Source organism: Megalopta genalis, chromosome 10 (genome assembly GCF_051020955.1).
Source record: "Megalopta genalis isolate 19385.01 chromosome 10, iyMegGena1_principal, whole genome shotgun sequence".
NCBI classification, from domain to species: Eukaryota; Metazoa; Arthropoda; class Insecta; order Hymenoptera; family Halictidae; genus Megalopta; species Megalopta genalis.
The window spans coordinates 12488861-12516777 of NC_135022.1; the positions used below are offsets into that span (position 1 = coordinate 12488861).

The 27917-nt window shown below is 43.1% G+C and overlaps 3 protein-coding genes across 3 annotated transcripts; 1 reads left to right on the forward strand and 2 right to left on the reverse strand.

Annotated features, from left to right (window-relative positions):
* Window positions 1-23: 23 nt before the first annotated feature.
* Window positions 24-8675, reverse strand: DNApol-epsilon255 (DNA polymerase epsilon catalytic subunit 1). The gene is made up of 18 exons (XM_033469783.2): window positions 8159-8675; window positions 7971-8091; window positions 7666-7884; window positions 7363-7595; window positions 7054-7294; window positions 6661-6977; window positions 6336-6582; window positions 5710-6262; window positions 5191-5632; window positions 4890-5127; window positions 2175-4817; window positions 1934-2100; window positions 1505-1793; window positions 1322-1426; window positions 981-1252; window positions 778-910; window positions 492-703; window positions 24-435 (listed from the first exon to the last, which is right to left on the reverse strand). The coding sequence occupies exons 1-18, from the start codon at window positions 8242-8244 to the stop codon at window positions 126-128; spliced, it is 6828 nt and encodes a 2275-aa protein (XP_033325674.2). The 5' UTR covers window positions 8245-8675; the 3' UTR covers window positions 24-125.
* Window positions 8676-8806: 131 nt separating this feature from the next.
* On the forward strand, window positions 8807-11207 carry Pnn (desmosome associated protein-like protein pinnin). The gene is made up of 5 exons (XM_033469541.2): window positions 8807-9084; window positions 9436-9631; window positions 9699-9872; window positions 9952-10246; window positions 10330-11207. Exons 1-5 carry the CDS (start codon window positions 8924-8926, stop codon window positions 10644-10646), a joined length of 1143 nt encoding a protein of 380 aa, XP_033325432.1. The 5' UTR covers window positions 8807-8923; the 3' UTR covers window positions 10647-11207.
* Window positions 11208-16428: 5221 nt separating this feature from the next.
* On the reverse strand, window positions 16429-27570 carry LOC117219986 (uncharacterized). Its single transcript, XM_033469568.2, has 3 exons — window positions 26681-27570; window positions 18141-18803; window positions 16429-17585 (listed from the first exon to the last, which is right to left on the reverse strand). The coding sequence occupies exons 1-3, from the start codon at window positions 26697-26699 to the stop codon at window positions 17104-17106; spliced, it is 1164 nt and encodes a 387-aa protein (XP_033325459.1). The 5' UTR covers window positions 26700-27570; the 3' UTR covers window positions 16429-17103.
* Window positions 27571-27917: the final 347 nt, after the last annotated feature.

A 27917-nucleotide genomic window follows, 5' to 3' on the forward strand; every position in this document is an offset into this window, starting at 1 on the left:
ACAGGTGTAAATTAAATACCATCTTCCCTGAATGCACATATTTATGTTAGAAATAATTAAAAACAAAATAAATAAACATAATTTACAACAACTCATTTATAATACAAAAATATAAAACCTTGAAATTATATGGAACCCGTTAAAAGCTTTGTGTTTTCGACGATTTCCATTAATGTTTCCATGTTGCACTTTCTGGCAACAGATCTACATATCTTCACAAATTTTACTACATCATTTCTAGAGATCAGAGTCTTAAAATTCCCAGAACAGGAACAGAGGTCGTTCATGTTTTCTCTTTTAATTTCTTTACACTTGCAACATTGTAAATCTTGCAACATATATCCCATACTTTTGCGATTTAATACATCTATTAGAAGGAACTCTATTTCTTCGTTATCATAGCTCATTTTGCAGAGTGGACATTTCCACAGGTATCTGTAATAAAAAGTTTCTATTAAAATGAACATTTAAGAATTCTACAATGTGCTTACCTGTTGCTTTCCATAACACAATAATTGTCTTTGCAAAGATCTATGTCCCTTGTATGATTACATGCTTTACAAATGATTTCCGGCAAAATTAACGAAATACATGGATCTTTCCATTCAACCGCATCACTGAAACTGCCGATTTTGATCAATCGTAACATATTAGTTTGTAAATTATATACTTCCGTGTCGACTTCTTTGTCCAAAGATAAAACCTGAAATGAATTTCGCCAAACGATTGGCATAAAATTAAACACGTTTACGAATATATGTATAAACGCTTAAATACCTTGCAAATAGATTTAATTAACTCTAAAGCTGGATTTATTTTTTTACTCTCTTTGCCGTCTAAATCCAAGTTTGGATATTCTTGAATAGATAATTCTTTCTCTGGAAGCTTCTTGTATATTTTTTGTACAATTCTAGAATATATTTCAAAAAGATATTAGATACTATCCTTATTTATTTAATTAAGGAGTAACAGAGGCTTACTGGAAAAGTTTCTGAGACATATCTCCTGATATAAGCTTCTTAGCAAAGTCTGCAGTATTCTCGAGTGCTCCTAATCCTAACTGTGCTGATAAACTTTGACTTAAACTAGTTGGTCTTCTTCTAGGTTTTATGCTACAATTTAATTGTTCGTTTTCAACCATAAATTGATAAATTGCGTTTATGTAGCCCGCTATAATAACACTAAAACTTGATTGGCAAGCAGCTTCTCTTGGCAGGCACTCCATCAAATTCCATTTCATTATAATTTCCGGCTAAATATCAAGAAACATTTAACAACAATAGTTTACAACATTGATAAACATCTAAAATCCGACACTTACCGAATCATCGTCATCCTCGTCCTTATTCTCGTCGTCGAGAGTATCTGCTTCAGCATTATTTTCCATATCCTTTGGCAATTTTCCTTTTACACCAGCATGGTTGTGCTATTAATTAAAAATTATATTGATAATCATTAACTGGAAATTACTTGTCAGTTTAAGACCGAAATTAGTTGTTCTTACAACATCAAGCCATATCAAATACTCCCAGCACTGCTCGTATGTGATTTCGATACTATGAAATATTTCCTTGTTACGTATCGTTTGAACGACAAATTCCATGTAACCCAATGCATCGTTGACTGTCCTTTTCTTGGTGCATACAATGATTTTATTAAAATTGGCGAAAATAATAATGGAACCCAATGTTTTAAACTCTGCCAATAATTGTATAAATAGTTTTTTCATGTAATTGTGCAGTGTTCGTGTCAAAGCTGGATCATAAAGCAATGCATTAGGTGAACGCAGCCATCTGAAAAAGATCGGTTGTTACATTTGGTACATCACTCAAAGTCAAATAAAAATTTAAAAAAATAATCAGTCCTCTGATATTTTTGTCAAAAGTCAGTAATATGTGGATTATCCTGTGTATGTATAAACAGACGAAATTACCTATAGAAGTGAATAATCTGATAATCTGCAAATACATTTTTGTAAACTGAAACGTCCAGTAGCCATGCGTTAACCATACCCCTCAGTGCTCTGAAAGCAGGACTGCAAAGAGCAGTTTCATCATAACTGGGAATTACATTTGCCATAGGATCACCCGTTGCTAGATCCTATAAAATAATAGGATAAATCTTAACTTTGCATTTTTGATGCTCAGTCTTTTTTACATATATAGCTTACTCACTTGAACAGATGCCATTTGTTGATTATGAAATGCAACAAAGGAACTTGTTCCATCAATATCATGAATGTGATGATATTGTAGCAAGGTATTTACAGCCAAACTGTCTATCTCCAGTTCAATGCATACACTGGAATAAGTTCCTGAGTTGTTTGTAGCACAGTGGGAGCTCTCTTCAAAGTCTACCAATAATCTATTATCATCATTCTCGCTGCCTCCTAAATCTGGTTTTTCTGTAGTAGAACACCATAATACGAAGTTATGTTTCTGCAAGTGCCTAGCAAAAAACAAATCTGCACCAAAGAGTGTAGGATCTGCAGGAATGTTTCCAATAGGTGCGTGGAAGAACCGGCATTGTTCTGCCATTAATTCAAGAATTTGTTGACTCTTGAAATAATGTCGAATCATTATTTTTGCACCTACTTTCTGCCACTCGATTGTGTTGTACAAATCTTCAATATCTTGAACGTGGGTGTTGATTAACGGAAAATCATTAAGTAATGGCATCTGAGTTGTGAGTGTTGCTTTGTCTAGAGCAGTTTGAACAATAAATACTGTCGCATCGTGTCCCTCGTTTTTATATGCTGTTATGGCTGCTTGTAGAACACGGCAGACCTGTTGGAAACTTGTTTCAAATCTTAAAACGAATTGCATCGATTCTGGTAAAGCTTTTATCTTGTCTTCTCCGTTCATGGATATAACAGTGTTTCGTTCTTGGCTATATAGTGAATTCATATTAGGCATCTGATTCGATGATACCGAGTCCAAGACAAAGATATGAACTCTTTTACTTGCATTTAGAAAGAGTCCCCAGAATGCTCTCTGGTGATTGGAGCTCCAGTGATGGTATAGAAAAATGTAATTAATTTTATGAACATCTGGAAGATACGGTTGCACAGCAATACTTTTGTATTCCAGTTGATCTAAGGTGAATGTATCCGCGCCATCGGCCATTTTTCTCGCTGCCTTGGGATCCACCGTGCAAACGCATCCTAATTCAAGTATTGCTCTGAATTCTAATGACATTTGCGTCTCATATATTCCCTCGATATCTGGTTTACTCAAATCTTCCAGCAACTCTTGACTATGCACTTGGTACAGAGCTTCTGGGACAGAGTAACGATACAAGTTATGTATTGGTCGTGATCGAGGTAAAACTTTCGAACTTTTCATCCAAGTTACGTTTTGACCAGGTTCTGGATCTGGTCTCGGTGTCCGCGTATTAACATAAAATATGCGAGGTATTATGAGACGTAATGAGTGGAGATCATGGTCAACCAGCACCCACAATCTGAACAAACCAGGCTCATTAGTTGGGAATATTTGAACAATTTGCCAGGCTGAGGTGAGCAATTTCTTTTGAGCCTTTCTTAAGAAACCGCCCAAAGTATTCGTCTCGGTATTTCTTGCAACACCCCAGCTGACTTGTTCCTTGTCGTTCATAGACCTCTTACTCTTCTTACTCTGTTGATGTTCAATTCTCTGTTTCGCTTGGTAAGCCCATTTCTGTTTATGAAAATCTAACCATTTGAGTCTTTCCTCCTTCGTTGTTCCCATTGGTGGTGGCGAACCTAAAACTTCCTTCCAGCTTTTATTCTTATCCTGTTCTTCCTCGTTCTCCAAAGGTCTTTTTCTTTTATGCACTATCGGCAAAGGTCGCTTGAATGGATGTCCTCTATCTGTCAGATCTTCAATATCCCGTGGTTCAGATGGTCCTGCTTCTTGGCCGTCCTCGTCATCAACCTCCTCATCATTGTCGCTCTCTCCTCTCACATTTTTTGGCACTACTGAGAATATATCTGTAATCTTCTTCTGTCTGTGTGTCACACTCTTCTCCATTATCTTTTTGTGCAACCAGTCTGGATGCTTCACTCTAGGTACCGGATTGGAAATCCCTTGTATCGCAGCCGGAATGGTAATGATCTTCTGAATAGCACTACCAAGCCGTTCTATGTAGTAACCCCAGTCCAAGATTTGTCTAATATCATCGGTTTGCAAACCTGGATCCTTTAACCATTTGCGCAGATAATGTCTTCTGATTGCCGGTTCTGATTGAAAGATTGCCAATGGTATTGCTCGCTCAGTGACCGGTGCACCGTGCGGCTTATTAGCAATGATATATTTACATGCTAGCCCAGCATCCTTCACCATTTGATCACCTAGAAACTCAGCCAATCTCTTGGCCGTGGATATGGACGTAGACTTTTGTGCCCCGTAATCCTCCAATTTACGCGACATCGATTTATTTTCGGATATCAACTCAAACAATTCCGCGTCTGGCATGTCAGCGCATTTGCTGTAAAGAACGTCAAGCCAATAATCTGCGTCTTTAGCCACGGATGCGTAACATTCCTCCAATGTGTTTCCTTTCAGGAAGGATTCAAAGACAGAGGTCTGAAAGATTTTAATTAATTGAAGTTCACCTCTTCGTTTTACTTCGAACCCTTTCAATTCAGCTAAAGAACCATCAAAATTGAATACGGCGTATCGTTTTTTTAATTTCTTCCCCTCTTCCTTTGCCGCGGGTAATACCATAGCCAAATATGGTCCATCTACCTCAAAGAAAATAGAATTCTCGTTTCTGACTTTGTAAGTGAAAGTATCAGGATTCACGAGCTCGTGATAGGCGTCGTTAGTGAATTGATCCTAAAATTATAATACATGGTCCAAAATGTCTGGCAGTAAATTGATGAAAGAATACTTGTGAGCCGGACTTACTTTCACCATAAAATTCAAGACAGCGTTAGGATAAGATAGCGTGAGTCTCGACTTTTTTGGATGAGTGGTATGTACTATCACGTTATCAGGAAAAGACGCGGGTAACACACACCAAATTCCGTCAGTATCCAATTCTAAGGGTCGTCCAACTTGCTCTATGATTTCTCTGGCTTTCATGATAATGTGTGCCCCTGTGTAACATACTATTCCTCCCATTTCCATGCTGAACCATCGGGATCTACAATAAAGGTAGCATTAATATTCCAAATCGCAAAAAAAGAAACATCAAATGAATATCTACCCTTTTCTCATAACGTATCCGTAGAAGGAATTTAAAATACACTTGTGAGCGAGTTGCAATGAATCGTAGAGTACTTCTCGATTTTTCGCAGACTTAATATCACTTGCATCCCCTTTTGCTACCGCTGCGGCTACTTGTTGCTTAGCAACTTTCGTAAGCGCTTTGTACTCGTATCTCCTATCTCTGAACGCTCTGACAGTATCAACGTAAAAAGAGTTCTCTTTTTGGCAAATTGTTTGCGTCCTCTCTTCCATTCGCGTCACTTTAACTTTTTTATAGGCTTTTTTACAATATTCTGAGAGTCGTTTCTTCTCGAATGCTGCCTGTTCCAGTTTAGATAGTTCATGATAAGCTCGTCGATTACCGCCAGGAAATTGTGGTGGAAATTTCTCAGTTTCCAATTGCTGCTGCATTCTCTGATATTCGCTTAAACTTGCAGCCACTGGTATTAAAAAGAAGCAGTCGTGTATAAAACTATATTGCTATACTCTATTCTCTTAGTATTCTGTTTTTACTTACAATATTCTCCTCTCCACATCCATTGCATATTTCTTTGACAAAGAGCTCCTGGTTTGTTATAATCACACGCGGCGCAAATTGTCTCATCCACGATTGCGGACGGTTGAAGACGATTGGTTAAAATAATATTAGGATACATGGCACCGACATCTAAGTGGTAGATCACAGGATTTTCCAATCTTAGTGGCTGACTTCTTAGAGATTCTAGCTTTCCCTTGATCTCCTCAACTACTTCATCAAAATTTGTAACCATATCCATTGGAACTTTTTCCTCTTCCTGCAGAGCATGCTTTAGGGCATTTTCAACACCATTTATTAGCTTCTCTACTGCACTCGGTACTATTTTGAAACGACAAGGAATATCGGCCCTGAATACGCCAGATTCGAGGGCTTCTACGTGTCCTCCAACGTAGGTTTCTGAATCCAGCAGATGACCGTCTCTTGTAAATTTGGTTAGTTCTGTCTCTTGCTTGTTAGGAAATATAATGTTAGCTTGGTAGGCTTGCACCATTAAAAGGGATTCGCACAATGTCCCAGATCCCTTCCTAAGTACCTGTAGACAAATAATCATGGTTTATGAATGTAATTTGTTACATGTTCATCGAAGGATATGATCATGAACTTGCCTCATCTGGTTCCATAGGGATTATGGTGCACAAGGCAAATATAAAAGGATGAACATATTTTTGGTACAAATAATATGTTGCAACCGCATCGGAAACTGAATAATTTGCAAGGGTTTCTGGCTCCTCAGATGCCAATCTGCACATTTCTTCAGGATCTAGTTCCACAGGATCATATCTAAGTTTTGCTTTTGCAACAGCTTTCAAATTTTGAGAGCCTACAGGTAAGTATGAGTCCCGTCTTACCCAGCTGTACATTCCGTGAAATAAAAAATCAAGGATAATATTCTATGTGACATTGTCGATAAAAATATCAATTATGTAATACCATAAGCAATCCATATGCATAGCTGGCCTACTATAATAAACTCCATCACGATTTTTTGAGAACCCAATGGCGTCTTTCATTTCCATATTATGGATAGCTGCTCTAGTTTCTACAAATGGCCAATCAAAAAAGTCTCCATTGTATGTGACGAATATATGTGGCCGAATTTCGTTTATATGTTCAAAAAATTTTTTAATTGTGGCTTTTTCATTGGGTTCATTGAAAACTGTGAAGTATCCTTCAAATTCTGGTTTTGGTGTATACTCAAAGCTATCAATATCTTTTGATATAATTTCTCTGTTTGTTATTAAGTATCCCTAAAAGCGAATACATAGAAGAATGGTTTGATATTGAACAGAACACTGTAAGGAATAGTTAATAAAAAGAAAGTACCTGTCCATCAATCATATAGGATATCATCATTATCTGATCAGTGTTAGCATCTGGAAATTTCAAAGGTAGCTTTGTAGTTTCAATATCATATGCTAGCACAATTGGCTCTATTGGTTCAATGATATCTTCTCTCCTAGTTATAATTGGTACCTCATTTCCTCTTGTTTTTACAGAATACCAATTACCGCAAAAGATTTTCATGTCTATAGACACCCTTACATGATGAGGTACATCGTATTCTCTGTACAAAAAAAGTGAATAGATATATGTATATAATTATACTCAAGATGTAGTATTATGTCTATATACCTAATATCAAGAATATTATCTGTAAAATCTATGGTTTGTTTTTTGGGATTTCCAGTCTCCAAATCTTTATTTAACACACTTGACAACATATCTGTGTAATAAGTATGACCTTTTTCCCTCTCCTTATTAATTTTTACAGCTTTCATTATATCACGTCTTACTTTAATCAAGTCTACTGTACTTAAGAAAGACAGTTTAAGATATTTTTGTTGTAATCCAATTAAATGATTTGGCTATAAAAGAAAAATATAGCTATATAGTATTGTATTTTTAACTTATTTTATCCATTTAAATGTGTCTTACTAAGTCAAGATCTTCTTTGTAAAGTGTTTCCAATTTATGTATAAGCCCACCATATTTTTTATTTAAGCCGGTGGATACTTCTTCATATGTATCCTTTCTGCATAAAATATAAAAATATGGACAATAAGGATAAGAAACCTTAAATCTAGTGCAGTCTTCTTCAAGGAAGTAATAATCTACTCCACTGAACAATCTTTTATCGTCTTCTATAATTTCTGTCTATAAGCAAAATGAAAACAAGATAGAAAGTTATACTGCAAAATGATTAGAATAAAATATTGCTGATTATTCGTACTGCAACTTACTGCATGCATGTTAATAAGAAATCCTATTCTCTCTTTAATGTCTGTTACCCTCTGAAATCCATATAATCCATCTACTCTGATATTTTCATTGGCTTCATTCAGTCTACCCCCCGAAGCATCACTATAAAAAATATGATACAAATTTAGAAAACCTGTAGTATTTTACAAGAAATAATTAAAAATAATACCCTGATGGATTTCCTTCTTGATTTTGATCATTCTTTACATTGAAACGACTTGCCCGGTATCTCCCGGTATTCTGCAAACTCGTCATGCTGCACAATTATCAATTACATAAAATAGAAATAATATTATGGTTTATACAGTTTCTTTAAAAACATTATTATAATATAAACACTAAAGAAATAACGATGTTATTCGTGAAGGCACTGTAGTATTCGAACACAACGCGTACAGGTTGTAATTTGCCCGCCAATAGATCTTTGCCGAGAACATATAGGATGTTTACATTAAACAAATTCAACATTGTATTTTAATTAGTAAATGGTAAAAATAGAAAGAAAATAATGTTACATTATTTTGTGAAAATAGTACATATATACACAATAAGCTGCGCGTAAAAGCCAAGAAATTAAAAAATACTTCGAAAATTTAAATAACGTATTCGTTATGAAGAATGTCGAGAATGAAGAATTGGAAATAATAATAAATTAGAAAGCATCGAGCATAGGTCATGTTGTTTATCTTATTATTTATAACTTTTTATTTATAATAAAATAACATATCCAATAATTTACTAAATTGGTTTAGCTCTTACGGAATGTTTCTAGATTTTCGATCTACGGATATAAGAAAAGTCCCAAGACTTATCGATTAGGGAAAAGGGACATTGTAGGTGGCTCCAGCGACAGTGATGCCGTTCGACAACAATCATTGTGGCTTGTTAAATAAATTGGTTTTGTGGTCTCAGTGAACGTGGCGAACTTAAATAGATGAGAAAATTAGATGCACAAGAGGCCTGGGGCGCCGATAAATTAGAAGCGCAGTTAGAAGCGGCCAGGGATGGTCTTCGAGGACTCGATCGCAATATCCGGAAGATCCTCGGCCGGGATCTTCCCGACGGAGAAAATGGTCCTATACAATTGCCTCCCAGGTTAATTTCAAGACAATTTTCAGCGAAACATCTCCTAAAATGACCCCGAAATCGTATTCACTCCAAAGAAGAAGTTTTATTCTATAATTCATTGATCATCCAATAAAACACTGTTACCCCCAAACATAACCTATCTGTTGCACTCGAGACTTGAGATTTCTTAAGGCATTCTATTAAACTTTGCGTGATTTTTGTTGCATTTAAGTTTAACATTTTGTTGTGCCACTACGATGTACCATAATAATATTTTGATTTATATTTTATAAATTTTATAGTTAAAATATGTTATTCGTTAGCCTATGCAGTTACATTGTTTTGCTCTATAATGATTTGTTTACAATACATTTACAGTAGGCTATCACAAAAGAGACCATTGCAGGAGGACAGACGGCGTGTTGTATCAGATTTTGTTAATAACGAATTACCTGGTGGAAAACGTCGATGGCAAGGATCCAATGGAGAACCAAAGACAGTTTTCAGTCGTTTAAGTGCTCGAGTTCCTTCCAATGCTGATGATAGTGCAGACGAAGATGATACTGTTATTAAGGTAATGTTACAGTCAATTCAGTGCTCAGTATATTACGCATTTATAAATTAATTAATTTTTATTTCAGCCGGCTGTGTCTTCAAGAGTAATAGCAACCCCTAGAGAAATTCCATCTAGACAGGAAGTAATCAGAAGAGAAAGAATAGATGAAAGAAGTAGGCAAAGAAATAAAAGGATGTTTGGTGCCCTTTTAGGCACCCTACAGAAATTTCGGCAAGAGGAAACCAAACTTAAAGCAAAAGTATACTTTTCACTATATATACATATTATTAAAAATATATTACATGTAATATCGTTTTAAGTGCTGTATCTTTTTGTAGGAAGATAAAAAGGCAGAAGTGGAGGCAAGGGTAGAAGAGGCTCGAAGAAGGGAAAAAGAAGAATTACGAAGAGAGAGACAACAATTGTTCTTGTCACGTAAACGGCAATTAGCAGAAGTACGTGCACTTGAAGCAAAATTGGCCCGTAGTCGGCAATTCCAAGATTGGCGTGCTGCACAGTTGCCGTTAGCATCGTTTATCAAAACTCGTGCTCAACCCCCTATCTATTATGCACCGAAACGCAAGCATCCCCAAACAGACATTCTTCTGGCTCAATCTGCGAAAGAACTTCATGGTACACGTGACTTGAATTCTATTTGTGTCTCCACAGAATTATTAAATTGACTTTCCTTGTTAACTATGTATTCCATGTTACAGAGGAAATCGAGAGAAGAGAGAAAGCATTGGTTGAGGAATTGGAATTAATAGAAGTACAAGTAGGCCTGGGAAAACACCAACAGAACTTTGATGGATCTGCATCACTGAACGCGACGGTTGAAATTCAACAATCCGCTGAAGAAGGGGAGGAGAATCGTGATCCAAATCCGGAAAAGACTTCGGAATCTGAGAATAACGAAGCAGTGGATGTTTCAGTAAAATCTGAGAAGGACGAAAATTACGATAATAACTTGAACGAAGTTGAAAAGAAGGAGGAAGTACAAGTAGATGAAGCAAAGGACGAGAATAATGGCTAGTATTAAATGTACTTACGATGCTTGTACATATTACGTACATTGGATGGTCCAACGAAGAAAACGATGGAGTCTTTCTTACTTCACATTTGACGCGTGTGGATAAATTTTACAATTTTTCGAAAGAAATGTCACTTTATACTTGTTCTCATATAGGTATAAATTCATTCCCCTCATCGGATTGCATACTCATTTCTTCATCTTGCATCGACGAGATCCGTTCAAATTATCCCGTAGATATAAGAGAGTAGATGCAGTTAATCAGAATCCCATATTTTTTAAATGTTACATATTTCTATTATGACTATTCGTAGCGTATCACTTAAGTAATAATCACATTTCAAGTAGAACGGAGTACTTCGCTGGAAGAATAAGTATGTCGATAAAATACGGTAAAGTAAGTCAAAAAATTTTTAGATTGAAAAAATGATGTATAATAACACGCTCATATATTTCCTTTGTAACACAGTGTCTGTCTTTTAATACGTATGCGACGAAGAGAAGCGTTAAATAAAAATTTAATGCTTTATACGTGTATGGTGGAATAAAATGTATGAATTCAAACATTTCCCACTAATATTACGTAGTTCGAGTTTCAATACAAGTTTGTATATTGTAGACGATATACAAACGTGGAACTCGATTGCATTCTGCGGGTAATATTTTCCTTCTCAAATAGCAATATTAAGAGCAATATTCGAGATACATTCTGTTTTAGTAAGACTATTTATCTTTATTTTTTGCGTTGTCGACAATATTACGAAGATTAAGCAGAACTAAAGAGCGTACGGAAATATAAGTTCAAAAGAGTACTGTTTTGTGTGCATGATTATTTCATATTTGTTTAATTTTATTTCAAAAGCATTTTTACTGAGTTTACATAGTATTAATAAAGTTTATCAATAAGTTGAACGCTAACAACTACATAGTGTTGCAATTTCCTGAAACTTGAAAGTGGACATAAATCTATTTAAGGGTGTAGCCATCTTTCAGGCGTTTCCCTCGCATTCTTCAGAGTTTCGAAGATCGTGGAATGAACACGGTGTAAAATTACTTAAATTACTTGATGCTCATCATCAAATTCCTTACACATCACCGTATACATATTACGCCCATTCACCGAACCTCTTCGTTAACGATGGAACAAACAATTTGATTTTCGTGGATATTATAAAATTTTAATCGACATCGTCAAATTATCTCAATCGATAATCCGATAAGTTTGAAAATCGATCCAATAGAGGGCTCATTTCGTTTCATTAAAATCTCTGATGGACGAACGATACTAGTGAATACATAGCATTTATTTCATTAATTGTTTATTGTTTCATCAACGACTGGCAAATCATTGCGTATTTCTCCACACAACGACTGTTTTCGCTGACCAAGGAATTAATTCGCAACCAATTTGTTTTCATTCACGGGTGTAATTAACTTTGAATCGATCTTGTCGAACAATTTTCAATCAATAAATCGAACGGTGTTGCGGAAATCAGTGCACTAGAGGGCGCGATTTATTAATCGTATGTCGTTAATTGTTTCGTTAACGATTGACAAAGAGTGAACAGTCCACGATTAATTATAAACTTGGCAATTCGAGTAAGTAAATTCCTTTGTCTCGCAAATAAAGGGTTATATTTAAACGACTTTTTTTCATCTTGCAAGAGTATGGACGACGTTGCCGGTTGATCTAGCAGTAGAAAAAGAAAGGGCAGGAAACAGCATGATTAAACGCGGCAATTTATTAAGCAATTTACACGTGGAACGCGGTTTCGAAGCTTTCTCGGTAGATTCGCCGAGAGTTTCTATGTTCTCGGTAATATTTGAGGGTAGGAGGGGATGGCATGAAAGGGGCGTTCCGCCATGCAACCTCGGAATATGGCTAATGCGTCTCTGCGCCGTCGTCTCTATCCTCCATCCTTCTCTTTCTCGTAACTCCGACGAAATAGACACTTGGAATGGTAAATAGTCATCTTTTTACAGAAGCTGCGCCTAAATACGATTCGGAATCGTTAGCTGCATCTGTAACACGTAAAACGTGCACTTCTAAACACAATTGCAAACAATTTTTCTCTCTGATTTCCCCAAAACGCCTCATCTCGTTTCAATCGTTATAAATTTTATTATTCTCCGGTCAATTGAATTTAAAAAATATCGTGCCCATAAATAATTTGACTAAAACGGATATTACTTGCGATTCGCGATCTGGCTGCTTACCCGAAGAGAGCGCCAAAGGAATAAGACTTTGAAGAATGAAACTAGGAGCAAAAGAGGATACGAAACTATGCGTAAATAAGCCTTTGAATCGAATCGGATCGGTTTCTGGAAGATCCTAAAATAAATCAATCGTTAGGCAAGCGATTCTTATTGGTAGAAGCTTCGAAATGGGAATAGAAAGAGATTAAAAGTGAGGCCGACAACGCTCGGCATCGAGTAGCGCGGAAGCGTGAAGCGTGCGACGCGACGCGTCGCGACGCACAGCGTCGGGGAGACATGAGAGAAGCCGACAGGGGTCGGGGGTATCCGAGCTATTTGTACACCGAATGGAAAACGCGGACCGACTCGCCTCCAGACGAAAGGAACGGGACACTTTCTTAATTATCATGCACCACCCCGCTTTCACGTTCACCTCTTCCTCCGTATCAGCTCTTCTTCTTCCAAATTCTATTGTTTGGATGCTGCTAGTAACAGAACACACTGATCGAATCCACTGCACCTTTAAGATTACAAATTGACTACCGGTGGGTTATAGAGATTAATGAATTTATTATGACAAAAATTAAACTAGGATCAAAACGAGAAATTATTGATTCTAATTTTTGTACTGTTTTAGGATGTATTTTTCCTTTCTCCAGAATGCTACTTTATTTGTCATTAATTCCAAGTTGAATAGCGATCATTTCTCGTCCACTGAAACACGGTCTCGTTGCCAAGTTCCAAACGGAATAACGAAACTACTTCCGTCGCAACGGATTTGGATCCTCGGAAGAAAGTCTCCGGCTACAGTGGACCTCTTTCAGAGGTTTTCGACTGTAGCAAAAGTGCGTTCGTCAAGATGATCGCTGGCCCCCGTTCTCAGGAAATCGAGCATTCTCTGCTTCAACGTTTGACGCTGAGGCTTCCAGCCGTACAAGCTCTCGGCCCATTAATCGCGCGTACACTTCTAATACATTCTATTCTATTCTAAGCGAGCCAAATACGCGCAGGAACTGTTCCCTTTCTTCGTCGGGTTTATTTATCCGTTAATTTATTAGCGCATCTTGGTCGTGGCGGAGCTTGTAATCGAGCGCGACGGAGTTCGCGAGGCCTGCGTGCCGAAACACCGTATGCTACCCGCTCGAAGTCGCCATATTTTAGGGGGGTTGCCTCCAGACACCAGACCGACCAGACACCTTTATATCCCGGCTGAACTTACTTACCCCTGGAAACGCGATTTGGCGCTTTAAGGGGCTATAGACCATCTCGACGATGTTAAATTCATATCCATTTTTTCTTTTATTTTATTTTTTCAGGAACCTCCTTGCATACAATTGCAAAAGGCTGCTGAAACTTTAATTCACTGAAAGTGGTCTACCATTGCAATGCTATCGTCCCATCGGTGTATAGTCTAACACTATGAAACTATAGGCTTCGAGAAGAAGAATGTCCCAGCAGCTTTTCCCTTTGGTTCCTGCAGTTAATAAGAGGGGTAGGTTAATGAGGCCGAAGAAAGCCGACACTGAACGATTTCCAAAGAAGTAGCTCCTGCGGCAGGTTCTGTCGCTCCTTTGACTAGAGTAATAGAGTAGCGGGGCGGGCTATCTTACCGCAGAGTAGAAAGGGGATATTCGTATTTCAAAGGGACGGCCCGTCACGCCGCAACGGTCCTCATTATGTTATGCGCTCCTAAACGTCAAGAGAAAAACATGATCGCGCCTACATGTCGAAAGCTGGACCGACAGCCGAGAGACTTTTACGCGGAAACAGCTCGTGAACGTCACAGGCCGAAAGCGTTCTTTTTTTAAAGTCGTCCCGTCACTTCAGAAAGAACAGCTCCTCGATGGCACTAAAGTTGATGTAAACATTTTCAGAAAAGTCTGCAACTGGAAATTTCAAGAATGGCTATACAAATGATAAATTATCCTACTTCAAGGATAATAAGAATCGGAAGTTGAAGAAATAGGTGGTGTCTCTGTAAAAGTTGGCCAAGACAAGCCTCGATACGATTGCCCAAGGATTAAATACCGAGGGAGTTCCGAGAGTACCATTAGAAAAACTATCATTGGTCATTGTGATCGAGACCCGTGAAGATGGGAACGTCGAGTGGGTGTCTAATTTCGTCGAAGAGGAGGGATTTCACGCTCGATCGACGCTGATTGGACAGTCCCAGGCCGTTTGCTTTTATAACTTGGATTGCGCGCGCGTAAAGGGAGACTCCTCTTCTCTTCGAGTTTTCGCATCGAGCATCGAACTGCGCTCCACAGTTTCCGTAGAAACGGTGGCTTGATTAGCGGATACTTTGATGAACGAGGAAAACCTCATCCATTATCTAGCGTCTAACGGTACGGGCGACGAGTACTTTATCACGAACTTATACGCTGAACTGCGTTGTTTTTCGTAGAGCATCGTTTCGCTGGAAAAACAAGAGAGGGCAAGATTAATTTCGTTGCAATCGCGTGCGCATTAAGAACGATATCGCAGCTCATTAAACGTTGCACGCGCATTATCATCGATTACGCAGAAGGGGCTTCGATTACTCGAAATGGAAGCATCAATCACGCAGCCCGCTGTATCGGTTGTTACGCGGGCATCTTACGAGTCAACGAATCATCCAGGGGAACCGTGTCTGAGACCAAGAAACACCACTTACTATATGAACAGTTAAATCTGTAGAAAGACACCCGGATGTATTTCCGGAAACCGCAGCTGGTTCGTTAGGAAAGGGAAGGTGCACCGATATCGAAGCGTTCGTTGACAGAACAGTGCATCCGGAAAGAAAGTGGCGCCTGCAATATCGTCTTCGTGGACTCGCAACGTTCAGTCGCGTTTCATATCTGTTGCATCGATCGTTTCGAAACCGCTGATCAAAATGAATATGCAGCCTGTGCGCGTCGATCGATCGTGAAGTCGTGAACTCAATCGCGAGGGCACGGACAACTAAATCTCGATGAAACATCCCTCTTGGGTCGCGGAAGTCTCGGCAATTAAGCAGATCGTAGCGGGAGATTGATCTCGACTGCAACTATTGTGGATTATCGCGGTCTTCATCGGGTTCCCTCAAATACAGCGGACGACATTGATTCGCGATACTCCAGGGTCTTTCCTACCACCGTTTCAAACGAACGTCGAGTTCTCGCTAACGGAAGGGTAATAGCATTTTTATAGAACCATTTGGCCTATCGGCAGCCCTAAAGAACTGTACTCGAAGTTATAGCGTGGCGTGCCAAGATGTAAATACCGGAATCGCGAGGACGACGAATCTAAAGCACCGCTCTGTATTCTCGAGCTCTTCAGCGTGCCAACTGAGCCGTGAGCTAGGAAACAGATTAATGTCGGGCTCGGAAAAATTCCGGTTTAATTATAGTGGCGGCAGAGCGCGAGCTAGAGACGTTCCGAGACGCATCGTTAGCATTTAATTCTTCGGTCATTTCGAAGTAATTTGATGCTAATCCTTTATTAAATTTATGCTATTAATTGCAGCCACGCTCGATACAAACTTGATTGACTCACCTGACGTCCGTTCCAGACAGATGGTGGATTAGCCGGTCGCTGCCAAGCCGAAGGAGTGAATGGTACGCTTTGCCAGTTAACTTGATGGAAAATATATATTTCCCAACGCCAAATGTTACATTTCATAAAAAAAGCATGACAGAGGATTACAATTACGTAATCGTGAAGCGATCGGCACTCGTCCATCGCTCGGATAACATCGATATACATAGTTCTTTTTACGGTCGTTCGCGTCAATCACAGTTTCTCTTTCTCTGGAGAACACGCAACGCACCCATAACAATTATCTCTCGCAAAATCCATGCAAATATCGAGGAAACATTATAGATACACGGAAAGGGCGAAACCGCGAACATCGTGTAAACCTTTTTGAAAGGTTTGAACTGACAACGTTTGCACCACTGTTTCCTCGCATACGGATCAATTACAATATACATAGCGTAAAGTAGTTTCTTTATGGCACTCGCAAAAGGCACTCTTAGCGTTTAATCAATGGCAAACGACGATCAAAAAACATATAATACTGGTGATGATACAGTTTATCGTTCGAGACACCGATAACTAGAACGTTCTTCGATTGTCGGTCTCACAGTCACTCGAAACGATTCTGTTCATTGCTCTTCGTTTTCATAGTCGATGGTCCGGCGTTGCACTCGCGCCACTCACGGTGCTGCAAGTCTTTCCGTCGCGATATACAACGAAAACTTTGGATTACACTTTTCAAATTGTTCTCTCTTCTAATCGAATCGTCTCAATTACAGGGACTAGCAGGCTGACTACTCGCCGTGGAAGACTGCATTATGATGGACTGGACGGCGAGGACCGACGAGGTGGTCACCACGGGCGCCATGGTGTCCGCGAGATGATGGTGATGATGATGATGGTAGAGAGCGGATGCGTAATACTGCTGATGATGATGGTGATGATGATGCGGATGATGGTAACTTTCCTCCTCGTTGTTGTTGTTGTTACTGACAACGTTCTCGTTACTCTGATGATGGTGATGGCCGTGATGGTGATGATGGTTGTTGTTGATCGAGACGCAGAGCGGCGACGTTGGCGACGAAGAGGACGGCGAGTTGGTAGGATTGCAGCCGGTTGCGAGAATGTCGTGGACCGTGTGAGGACTAGGCCACTGAAGGGTGCCCGTGGTAGTCGACTGATGACCAGCGTGGATAGAGGTCGGCGACAAGGGCGACGAGGGGGACAGCTTGCTCGGCGTCGTTGGTCCAACTGGAAACGCACCGGTACCGAATTGGTAGGAACGTGTGTTGTTGTTTCGACATTCGTAAATCAGTGCCCGTATCAGGATGGAAGAAAGAGACGCGACTGTTGCCTGATATCCCGCGAGCTCGCTGCTAAAACTGAACCCACGCACACGTCAACTCGCGCCGTCGTCGAACTGAGCTTTTAGTACCGCATCGCGAACCAGCGGAGACGGCACCCAAGTCCTCTTCCAGCAATGGATAATATTCGCGCAATACTAACTGGATGCTATTCCCAGTCTTTTCGCATAATTCCCGGCTGCGGTTACGCGACGGTAGCTTGGCGTTTCGAGCAACAAGTTTGCCGATCCGTGCAAACTTGTTGCTCGAAACTGGCGCGCAGTGGCGAAAATCAACGCTTCCAATTCGAAAGTGAGTTACCAAATTCGAACGTCTGTCTATTGATTAGCTAACATTAAACGCCACGCGCACGAATTGTTATCTCAGGAACTTCTGGCCCTGACCGGAGAGGATGTTCGCCACCTTGCGACGCGAGGAAAGGGAGCAATATCGAGCTACCAACCTTGGTGGTGGTGATGGTGATGATGATGCGTAACCGGCGGCGGCGTCGCGTGATAAGGCGTCGGCGGGTAAGGGACGGGGCAAAGCGCAGCCCCCGCGGCAGCCGCGGCCGCGTACAAATGATGATGATGGTGATGATGCGCTGGATGATGGGGATGATGATGGATCGCAGTCGCCGCGCCGACCTTGTTCCTCAATATCCTGGAAATGCTGCTCACCGAGGGCACGTTGTACTTGTCGCAGACGCCGTCGGAGAGCAGCCGGTCCCTGATCTCCCAAGCGAAGATCCCCGGGTCCTTGAGCTTCAACTGCTTGATGTACTGGACTACCTTCGGGGTGGTTACCCGGGGCTTGCTGCCGCCGATCGCGCCAGGCAGTATGCTGCCAGTCTCGTGGTACCGGGCCAAGATCTTGCTGACACAACCATGACTGACCCGCAGCTGCCGCGAGATGTCGCACGGCCTAATGCCCAGCTGTGCAAGCTCCACTATTCGCAACCTAACCGCGTTCGGCAAGGGTCGACCGTTCACGAACACACCCCCCAACTGGTTCACCTCGCCGTACTGCTGCTGCTGTTGCTGCTGTTGTTGCTGATGCTGCGATTGTTGCTGTTGCTGTTGCTGCTGCTGGTGCTGATCGCCGCCCAAGTCGGACGCATTGCTCTCTGTTCCAAAATAGAGAAAACACAATCGTTAAATTAAGGAAAGGCTTCCAAAGACGTTGTCAAAGATTTTGTTACACGTAGGAGCATGTAGAGCCGACTCGGCAGTCTTTGAACAGTTTTATTATCATGACTGAGGGTGGAGCTCAATCCGTTCGAGTCTCAATTCGAATCCAATTTCTTTCTCCACCGCGCAAAAGGGGCAACACGATCTCGATTATAAAGATCGTTTCGGCGGTCAAAATGCGAAGGGGGCCGACCAATATCGATTCGGTGAGCTGCCGAAATACGATAACGGTAATATACACCTGGTGCCAGGAGTTCGCTTTAACGAGATGCAGATGTACACGGTGGCGGAATGCCGCGTGCCCGACCGGCATGTAGCAACCCTTAATTAGCGAAGCGATGCCCTAGCAATTGCCCCTAACTACATTCCAAACCCGTCGAGATTCCGTACACGCGAGTAAACCGAACATAACAACTCGTTACGAGCATAATAAGATCGGCTATCTTTAACCGGGCGACAAGCGGAACGAGTTACTTTCGACCTATCCCCGACGAAAGCTTGAAGCTGTAGGGAACCCACCTACGCGCCCCACCTTTCAATTATCCTCGAAACAAATTGTCGGACCAATTGGCGCGTTTCTTCCGTGTTCCGTGATATAGGGCCACTTAAAATAGGGTATCACAGGACACGCTGTTCGAACATTCTTGACTGTCTCTGTGAACTGTACCCGATTTATTATTCCCTGTCCCTAAATTTAGACAGAACTGTTCGGTACCGTGATAATAACGATCCATTTCTTTTCTCTCAATAAAATCGTTCTAAATTCCAGGATCAGAGGCGCACAGATCTGCGGTGCCTTAAGGGAGGACTGCTCTTCCGGCCGCGAAAGGAACGCCGCGGAAACGAAATTTATGTGGGTTCTCCACACGCTCTCCCTTCGGCCCTCTTTCTGCGCACCGAGCGAACCGGTGGAAGTACTGCAGAGAAAAAGAGCAGCAAAGAAGAAAAGGAGGGCCCTGCGATTCCTGGAACAAGAGTTTCGTCGACGCTGCTACGCGCGACGCCGCCTTAGAGGCGCGTTTTTGCCAGCACCCACCGTCCACCAATTTTTTTTCACCGTGTTTCTGCGCGTCCCTGCGAATTGGGAATCGCAATCCCTTCATCTCGTACTGCTGAATTTCGAGGCGAAGGGAAAATCTTGCGCGCGCTTTGCAAAGCAGACACAGTTTCCAGACAACCCTGAGGCAGCAAACGATCCAGTGAGCTTGATCCAAGGTCCGATCAAGTTTTCCGGGAATGGGGATCGGCGAACGGCTTCCCGAGCGAACCGCAGATTCGCGGAACGACCCCGATCTGGCCCGTTAAACTCCAACGATTTGGGCTTAATGAGCTGCGTTACATTAAAGGCCCCGTCTTTTTGCGAACGATCGTTCGATCGCGAGGGAGTAGCGGTCGTTAAACTGAAGACAAGCCTTGTGGTTTATACAGCCGGCTTGTTCGGAGGTGAGCAATTAATGAGGGGATAAACCGTTCGTCTGATAGATTTATACGTGCGACGAATTTTCCAGGAGAACGATGTTTCTGTCAGCACCGTTGAAACTTACGAGTGCCAACTGGTTGCCTCAATATTAATGGAATACAGTGTGTTGTTCTCGAGTCACTTTTACAACATGAACCACTGTTTTTCTTGTCCCTCAAAGCATTAGTCTTCCGAGCACGGTACTTTCGGCTTTTGGAAATTCAATAGGAGTCGGCAATAAGCGTCGGCAATGAGCTACCCCTGCGTTTCCGAGTCATGGAGTAGAGATCATTAAATAGACAGTTTCTGAATCGTTGAAAGATTAACCTACTACTATCGGGAGGAGACGAATTAATTGTAAGCGGTATATGTCCTTGTAAGCGTTTAGGATTGAAAAATTACCCGGTTAGCTGGCGAATGAAATGTTTCGGTGCTCGATGTCATCCCGTCTTAAGAACCAAATTTGCGGGCAGAGAATTGTCGGGATGATTGGGAGCCGAGGACGAATTAGCGAAAAGTAAAAGTTCCGATGTCCCAGGAAGAATCCTCCTTGTGCGTAGCATGTGCGAGGAGATGGGACACGCACACACGCAGGCATCGGTCGCTCTCCTCGTCTTAAGTACGTGTATTACACGCGTGTAAAATGACTACACGCGCCGGGCCCTTTGATCTCGGCCATTCATCACCGTGCGCCCCGAGAAAAAGTCTAATAATATTGCGTGCACGGCGACGTTCACGCGTGTGCGTGCGTGAAATGCTGTTCCACGCGACGATCCGCAGATGTATGCACCCACTCGATCTTCCCGCAACGATTTATTCCTCCTGGATTCGCGGGATCCACCGGGAAATCCGAGACCGTGTCCTGGCGAAACGAAAGGGAAAGAGGAAGAGGCCCGGTTACCGAGGGAATCAACAGCAGCCTCATTGTGCAACGATGGCCGGAGAGTTCGTCACAGACGGTGAATTATGCTCGCGAAATAGTGGAAGTCGACGCGGTGCTCGCGATCCAGATTGATAGCGGTAATTTTACCGTGACGGTAATTGATAACGTTCGGCCGTGACGTTGCGAGACATTTAGTGCACTTTATGACGGGGACGTTTCGCAACGGGGAGCATCGCGTTCACTTTGAGAACTCTGCATGCGCGAAGATTTAACGCGAAAATTTAAGACGACAGGTTTTACTCTTTTCTCTTCAGCCTCACAAACACCTTGCACCGTTTCGATCTAAACCGAGCAAATGCTCCAAGAAAACAATGACCGGTACGCGAAAAGTGTAATTCTACGCGTTTGTATTAATTTAAGCGTGACACCGTGTTACAGATTCTACCCTAAACGTCCCGCCCGACCCGGAATCGGCTAATTCGGTGACTGGAAATCCGCGAAAACGATACCGAGGCGAGGGGCCGAACAAATCATCGCGAGCAAAAGGATGAGCGAAAAGGGCCCCGGATATATAAGTAGAAGAGTGAACGGCGAGGCATCGTCCGAGACGTGGGCGTGCACGGAACGAGTGATGGATGTCAGTGTCACCCTCGAAAACACGTGTTTCACTTACGTAGATGTCCCGAACGCGACCAGTGTTTGTCTACCATTCTCACTCGCTAATTATCGGCCCCTCGGGCACCGTCCCCTTTGTCGGCCTGCCTGCTCCTATAGAAACGGATCTTTAATTTAATTTCCGCGGCACCGCGCACATGTCAGTGATTAGTTTGTCGCGGTGGCGGCAACGGCAGCGCGTCAGAAATTAAAGATTCTTAATTCCCGGGCGCGAACAAGAACGAGCCGGGACGAAAAAGTTAAACGATACCAGGAACGATCGAGTTTCCGACATTAATGTGGCGTTAAACGAACGGTATACAGAGTGCCTTTACCTTAATTTTGTACTTTTCGGGAAAACAATAAGTTCGCTGCACGGAGCTTACGGTTACGCGAACGTCTACGAAATAAGGGTATCGATAGCAAGAGGTTCCGTTATAGATTTTCGCCACGTGTATCCATGACTTGAAAATAGTCCTGTCAGGTCTCGTCATTATTTCCAGTAGCATCATAAACCTGGGCTCCGGCCAAACGTTATCGTACGTCGAAAATGATTCTTGGCAACCGGTCGCGATTTTTGAACGTTCGCGGTTAAAATCGGTCACAACCGAAGCAGACCGCGATTGTGTTATCGCTTTCGTTTTCGCGTGCCTGGACAATACGCGCAGGCCCATAATTAATATTTCCTTATGCCGCTCCGAAGAAATTGCTGCCACTGCGAAGATATCGTGAAAAGAGCGGACGTCTGCCTTTTTCGTTAGATCTGCGGAGGATGTATTTATAGCCGCGAAATTTATGCAACTTGACGCAAGAGGAAATTAATTATGCGCTAATCGCGCTGCATTTTTCACGATAACCGTCTGACCTCGTTCAATTTCATCGTTACTACGCTACTTCGCACACGCGTCTGCGGGCCTTCGGTGCAATCGATTCTACTCCTCCGTGTCTCTATATGTATATTTTTCTCTTTGTTTCCCGTTCGCGCGATGTTGTACTTGGGCAACAACTTTGCTTGTCGAGAGAAGCAACGAGATCCGCTGAACGCGAAAGTTGCAAAACGTCGTTATCGCCAGCCCGGCCACCTAATTCTTTCACCGTTTTTCATCCCCGCGGACAGAAAGGCGGGAAAGGACCGCACCTTTCTTCGTGCACCTAAAATACATCCGCGCAGAATTTATCTCGCACGTGTGTGTGCACGTCCGTGCGCGCGGGCTCGCTCACATCTGGAATACGCGATGACAGTGGGACCGAAATATATCCGATCGACGAACAAAAAACTCGCAGCATCGTAAGTGCGCTCTGTTCTTTTTCTTTTCGTCTTCGATCCGGCGAACGGCTCTCTCCGCGTCTCGCGAAGGGGCGAAAATCAAAAGCAGAAGCCGATTCGAACAGGAACGATAATAATAGAATGAATTTTGCAGTTCGGGGCACCCGAGGCTTCCGGTTAACCAGAAAACAACGTTTCCTGTCCACCCCGAAGAGGATCAAACGCCCCGGCGACGCGACGACACCGAAGATCGGCATAATTCACCGCGAGCTTGCAGTTTCTTTGGAAAGGACAAACTTCGGAGGCGTAGAATTCAATGTTTTGGACACGTGGCTTCGGTCATTTCTCTTTATGTACCGACGACATAATGTCCCGAGTTTTTGGGATGCGTGATTAGAAAGCATTCCGATGGCGGGCCGCCAGGTTCGCCAGTCACGGGACAGGTATGCAGAACTCTACCACCAAATCGTGCAAGTAATAACTTGTCGACAATGCATCTCGGAGCCGTCTTGCCGTAGGATCGTTGCCTGCAAACGAAATAGTCCATGCGATACGTTCCACTCTGCCACAGTCTGCAGCCAACTTTTGTCACGCGATCGCACGCGATCTCGCGCGATTCCACCGATTTCTAAATATCATCCGCGAGAATAATACATTTGCTGAATATACTGCAGATAACACGGCTTCTTGATCGAAGCTGATTTACCGCTCGCAGCAAATATTTTTCTTTCCGAAGGTACACATGACTTTGGATCATATTCGCCGCGCTTGGATTATCTCCAGTATCAACGACACGCCGCGCGTGCAACGAGACATTGTACAACATCCAAAAACAATTTTAGCATCCTCTTACTGTTAGCCACTTGAAAGATGTCGGGAAACTTCTTTGAAATATTTGGAAACTCTACCGGAATTGGTAATTATTTAACGAGAAGATAGAATTACTGGGCGCTCCGAGGGATTAACAAAATTAGCGACAACGACTCGTCCTGGACCCTTTTAAAGTTTCAGGACGTTGTTGGTAACGTTGTGAAGAGGAGCGGCAGACGAACGGCCCGTAGCGCGGAGGTACCTCGAGAGCGAACTCCAGAAGCTAATACAACTATTTGCGGAGTCCTTTGTCAACCGTACCCTTTAAAAGCTGGCTTCCTTGTTTAACTGGAACAAACGCTACTAATTGAACGCTAATGAATCTGTAACTGCACATTTCTCCGCCACTGTCAACATCGTTCTACTGGTCTGGAACCTCTGGCCGAAGATAATCAGATTGTTTATTTGAACCGACGCGACAAAAGAAACGGTAACAAACGAAAACTGAACAACATATGTAGTTGCAATACTAACCGTGCTATCCTTTAGGGCTCTGAGATAGGGGAGGCGGCGATTCTCCGCCATTTTGCAGTTCCCGTTCCGTTTACTATCGTCGCATTTCCAGTTCGAATCGTGCAAAATAATGCAAAAACATTAAAGTTAAAGTTAATCGGTTCTCGTTACAATGTGTCGTGACAAATTTTTATTGTCCAGCGTATCTCTCCGGCTGGAAGAGTACGATCGGTCGAGTTTATCTCGGCGTGTACGTTTCCAATGTATCGCATTCACATATCAAGGTCTTGAACCGTACGCGGTTAAGGCTGTATTGGTGTCAATGACTCCGAGGGATTGTCAACGTCATCGGAGGGGAATAAAAGAAGTGGACGAGAGACCGAACGCAAGAAGCTGATAACGCCGAGACGCGTTTTAAACCTCGGACGTTATTTTCACCCGTATTCGTCGTTCCGCAAAAGTTTAATCGGACCTCCTCTCGCTTCCGAACGATTAGTCCTGTACAGAGTTCGACCGTCCGTTTTATTCGGACGATAACGGGACGTTCCGAATTTCTCGGCAGATAATCTGCTGTCGCGGGTTCAAGGCTCGCGTTCTATTTTTTTTTTCATTTTTCTCTTCTCTTCAATATTTCAACAACCGTTCGATTTCGAATAATTCGTCGACGACGCGTGTCCGTCGTTCGATTAAGCGTGGCAAAGCCACCGAGATTACTACTGGGATGACGTTAGATCTGGGTCATCGGCAACGTTTCACGCGTCACAACAAACGTGGCACATCTTCGTGATTAATGATCGCGTTACCAAAATGTAGGTCATGATACGGACTCGCCTCGGCACTACCGATTTTCGCGCGCCATTATTTCTCGATTCATAATGACACGTTCTTTTGTGCAGGCTGAAGGAACCCGTCCGAAATTCGCGGGGCCTTTCGAGATCCAGACGAGTCGAGAAGATCGATATCACATTTTCTATTAGAGGACACACTTCGACGTAAGATCTACAATAAATGGACGTGGCAAGGATCGCAGTTCGGCGAAGTTGACCGTGTGCATCGGTAATATTCGGAAGTATCGGAGTCCCGAAACTATTCGGAAGAATATAAATACCTTGCCGGCTGGACGTGGACCAGTGTCCGGCGCATAGATCTCGCGGACGAACGTCCTCGTCGGCGAACAGTTATGAAACAGTCACGTTGGACCGGTCGGTTTCGATATCCGTGCGGCTAACATAATTATTAGACGACGATCGTTCGGTATCGACGAGCCTTGTACGTTAGCACCGTCTTGTCGAGAGTTTGAAGAAAAAAGAAGACGTAAAGCTGGGCGATAAGGGACCCAGCGGGGCCAAAGGTTGCCGAAGAAATGTGAGTGCAGTCGATTTTCTATGTATGGGAACTGGTGCCCGTTGCATAGGTGTATCTCGTCCGACAGACGTCCAGTTTTCCTAACTGTTTTTATCCCGCAGATTAACCTTCGAGTCTGCACAGAGCTGTCACGGAACGCAAAAGGATTACCGGCGTTCATTGAATATTCAAAACAGGAAATCGACGCATTACACGCCGCGGAGACTTTAATGAGACGGTTTATTGCATGTTTATTGCGCGTTCTTCGCGCCGAAGGCCGTCGGTGGCTTCTGTTAATTAGAAACAAGAAACTGCGAGAAAACGAGCGTCGCCGCCTCATGCCACTGTTCCCGTCGATGGTCCGTGTCGGCTGATATTGCACCAATCTATTCTCCAACTATCCCATTATCGTGGTATGCGAAATTAATAAGTGCGACTGGCCGACGGCGCCACGAGATACATCCGTGGCACCGCGTCTCATTTAATTATAAATTCAATTAGGTCGAAGTTGATTGACACAATACACCGCGCACGACAACGATTTAATCTATCATCGTAGAAGACGCCCCGAGCAAACGACAGGACACAAGAGAGTTACTACACTGGATACTAGAGATAATCGCAGAGAACCGTTCGATCGATATGCCGCGCCGATCGCTGTTCACGCTACTTGTTTCACGATCACGAGGTCCTTTGCTTATTGCATATTTCATGTATCATCGATCGTCATCCGTTTCGACGGCGCGACGCTCGAACTAGAATCGATCGCGACGATCCTTGCCAACGAGTTTGCAGCCGCGTTACGTAATCGCTAATCAGGTATCGCCGCGGTACATATATTTACATTACATGTTAACTACAGAATTCAGAGGGGATCGCTCACCTAGCACCAACGGATCCATCGGAAAGAGCGAGCTTGCAGCCGACGGCTACATGCAACGTTCCTCCGTGACTCTGCGGACCTCGAAAAGCTTGATCCCTTCGTCGGAGCGTGAGATCCAAGGAAATCTTCTTTGGACCCGGTTGGCCAACGAATCCCCGATGTCCCTTGGATCCAGGTACCTCTTGGATCGCGCCGAGATGACCTCCGTGTCCCCTACACTGTTCTCACGTGGCACCACCGAGTTCTCTCGCGTGTCGGCATCCCCTAACTTTACATTTTTCCGTAGATGTCGGGCATGGTCGTTGCTTCACAATCACGACAGGGGATCCAAGAGAACACCGAGGACTTAGAAGATTATTCGCGAGTTCCCCGGCCGGCTCGACGCGGAAGAAATTGCAACCACCAACCGAGTCTTCATGAAGCCGGAACGAAACTGTTCACACGGAACCGCGACAACTCGCCGAAATACTTAAGAAAGGATGACGGTGAGACGATGTCGAGCGTGGAGCTGGATCCACGCGATCTCCGTTCATTCACGCGTGCCGACGAGAGCCACTCGAGGGTGAAACGCGACAATGAAGCGCGATAGTAAATAACCGGTGCAAACGGGGTGCGGTACCGTGTCTGTGTATCTACACCGTCTCGTGCTTCTGTAGCGGAGACGGAGAGAAGGAGAGAGAGACTTCTCTCGCGCGTGGGACGAAGTGAGAAGGAAAAATAGAGGAATAGAGAGGGATAGAGAGAGAAAGAGAGGGAGAGGCACGGCAAACACCGGGTAGCGAGAGTGGCGTTTCTAGAGGAGACGAAAAAAGAAGCACGGACACGGTCAATGGTGCGCGGCTCGCCCTTCGCTGCCTCACTGACTGGGGCGACAGATTTACCAGAGCAGAAATAAGAAATCTCCTCTCCGGCTAGCGTGGCCTTAGAGCGCGACTCCCGCCCCCGCCTCCGGCTGTTCTTTGTGGTGGTCGCTTCTTCGCATCGTGCGTGAAGCACACGTACGAGGAGAGAGAGCCTATCTCTAGCTGACGGCGGTGTGTGCGTCAAAGAGAACGCGAGTGCCCACCTACTTACTTGTTGCGGTAAGAGTGTGACGGTGAAAAGAGAGGAGAATGGGAATCATTGAAAGGAACGAGCAAGATAGAAGAGAAGAGTCGCTCCGCCGCGAAAGCATTTGATTAGAAGAGGTTCGACGATCGGACGCAGAGGGGAATAAACGAGAAGACCGAAGCCAGAG

Coding starts and splice junctions, on each gene's coding strand:
- DNApol-epsilon255 (XM_033469783.2), bottom strand. CDS start 8,244: ATGACGAGTTTGCAGAATACCGGGAGATACCGGGCAAGTCGTTTCAAT. Junction 7,596..7,665: donor ACAAAGAAGATCTTGACTTA/GTAAGACACATT, acceptor TTTCTTTTATAG/CCAAATCATTTAATTGGATT. Junction 7,295..7,362: donor GATAATATTCTTGATATTAG/GTATATAGACAT, acceptor TTTTTTGTACAG/AGAATACGATGTACCTCATC.
- LOC117219986 (XM_033469568.2), bottom strand. Junction 17,586..18,140: donor TCACCATCACCACCACCAAG/GTTGGTAGCTCG, acceptor GTGCGTTTCCAG/TTGGACCAACGACGCCGAGC.
- Pnn (XM_033469541.2), top strand. CDS start 8,924: ATGAGAAAATTAGATGCACAAGAGGCCTGGGGCGCCGATAAATTAGAA. Junction 9,085..9,435: donor CCTATACAATTGCCTCCCAG/GTTAATTTCAAG, acceptor ATACATTTACAG/TAGGCTATCACAAAAGAGAC. Junction 9,632..9,698: donor AAGATGATACTGTTATTAAG/GTAATGTTACAG, acceptor TTTTTATTTCAG/CCGGCTGTGTCTTCAAGAGT.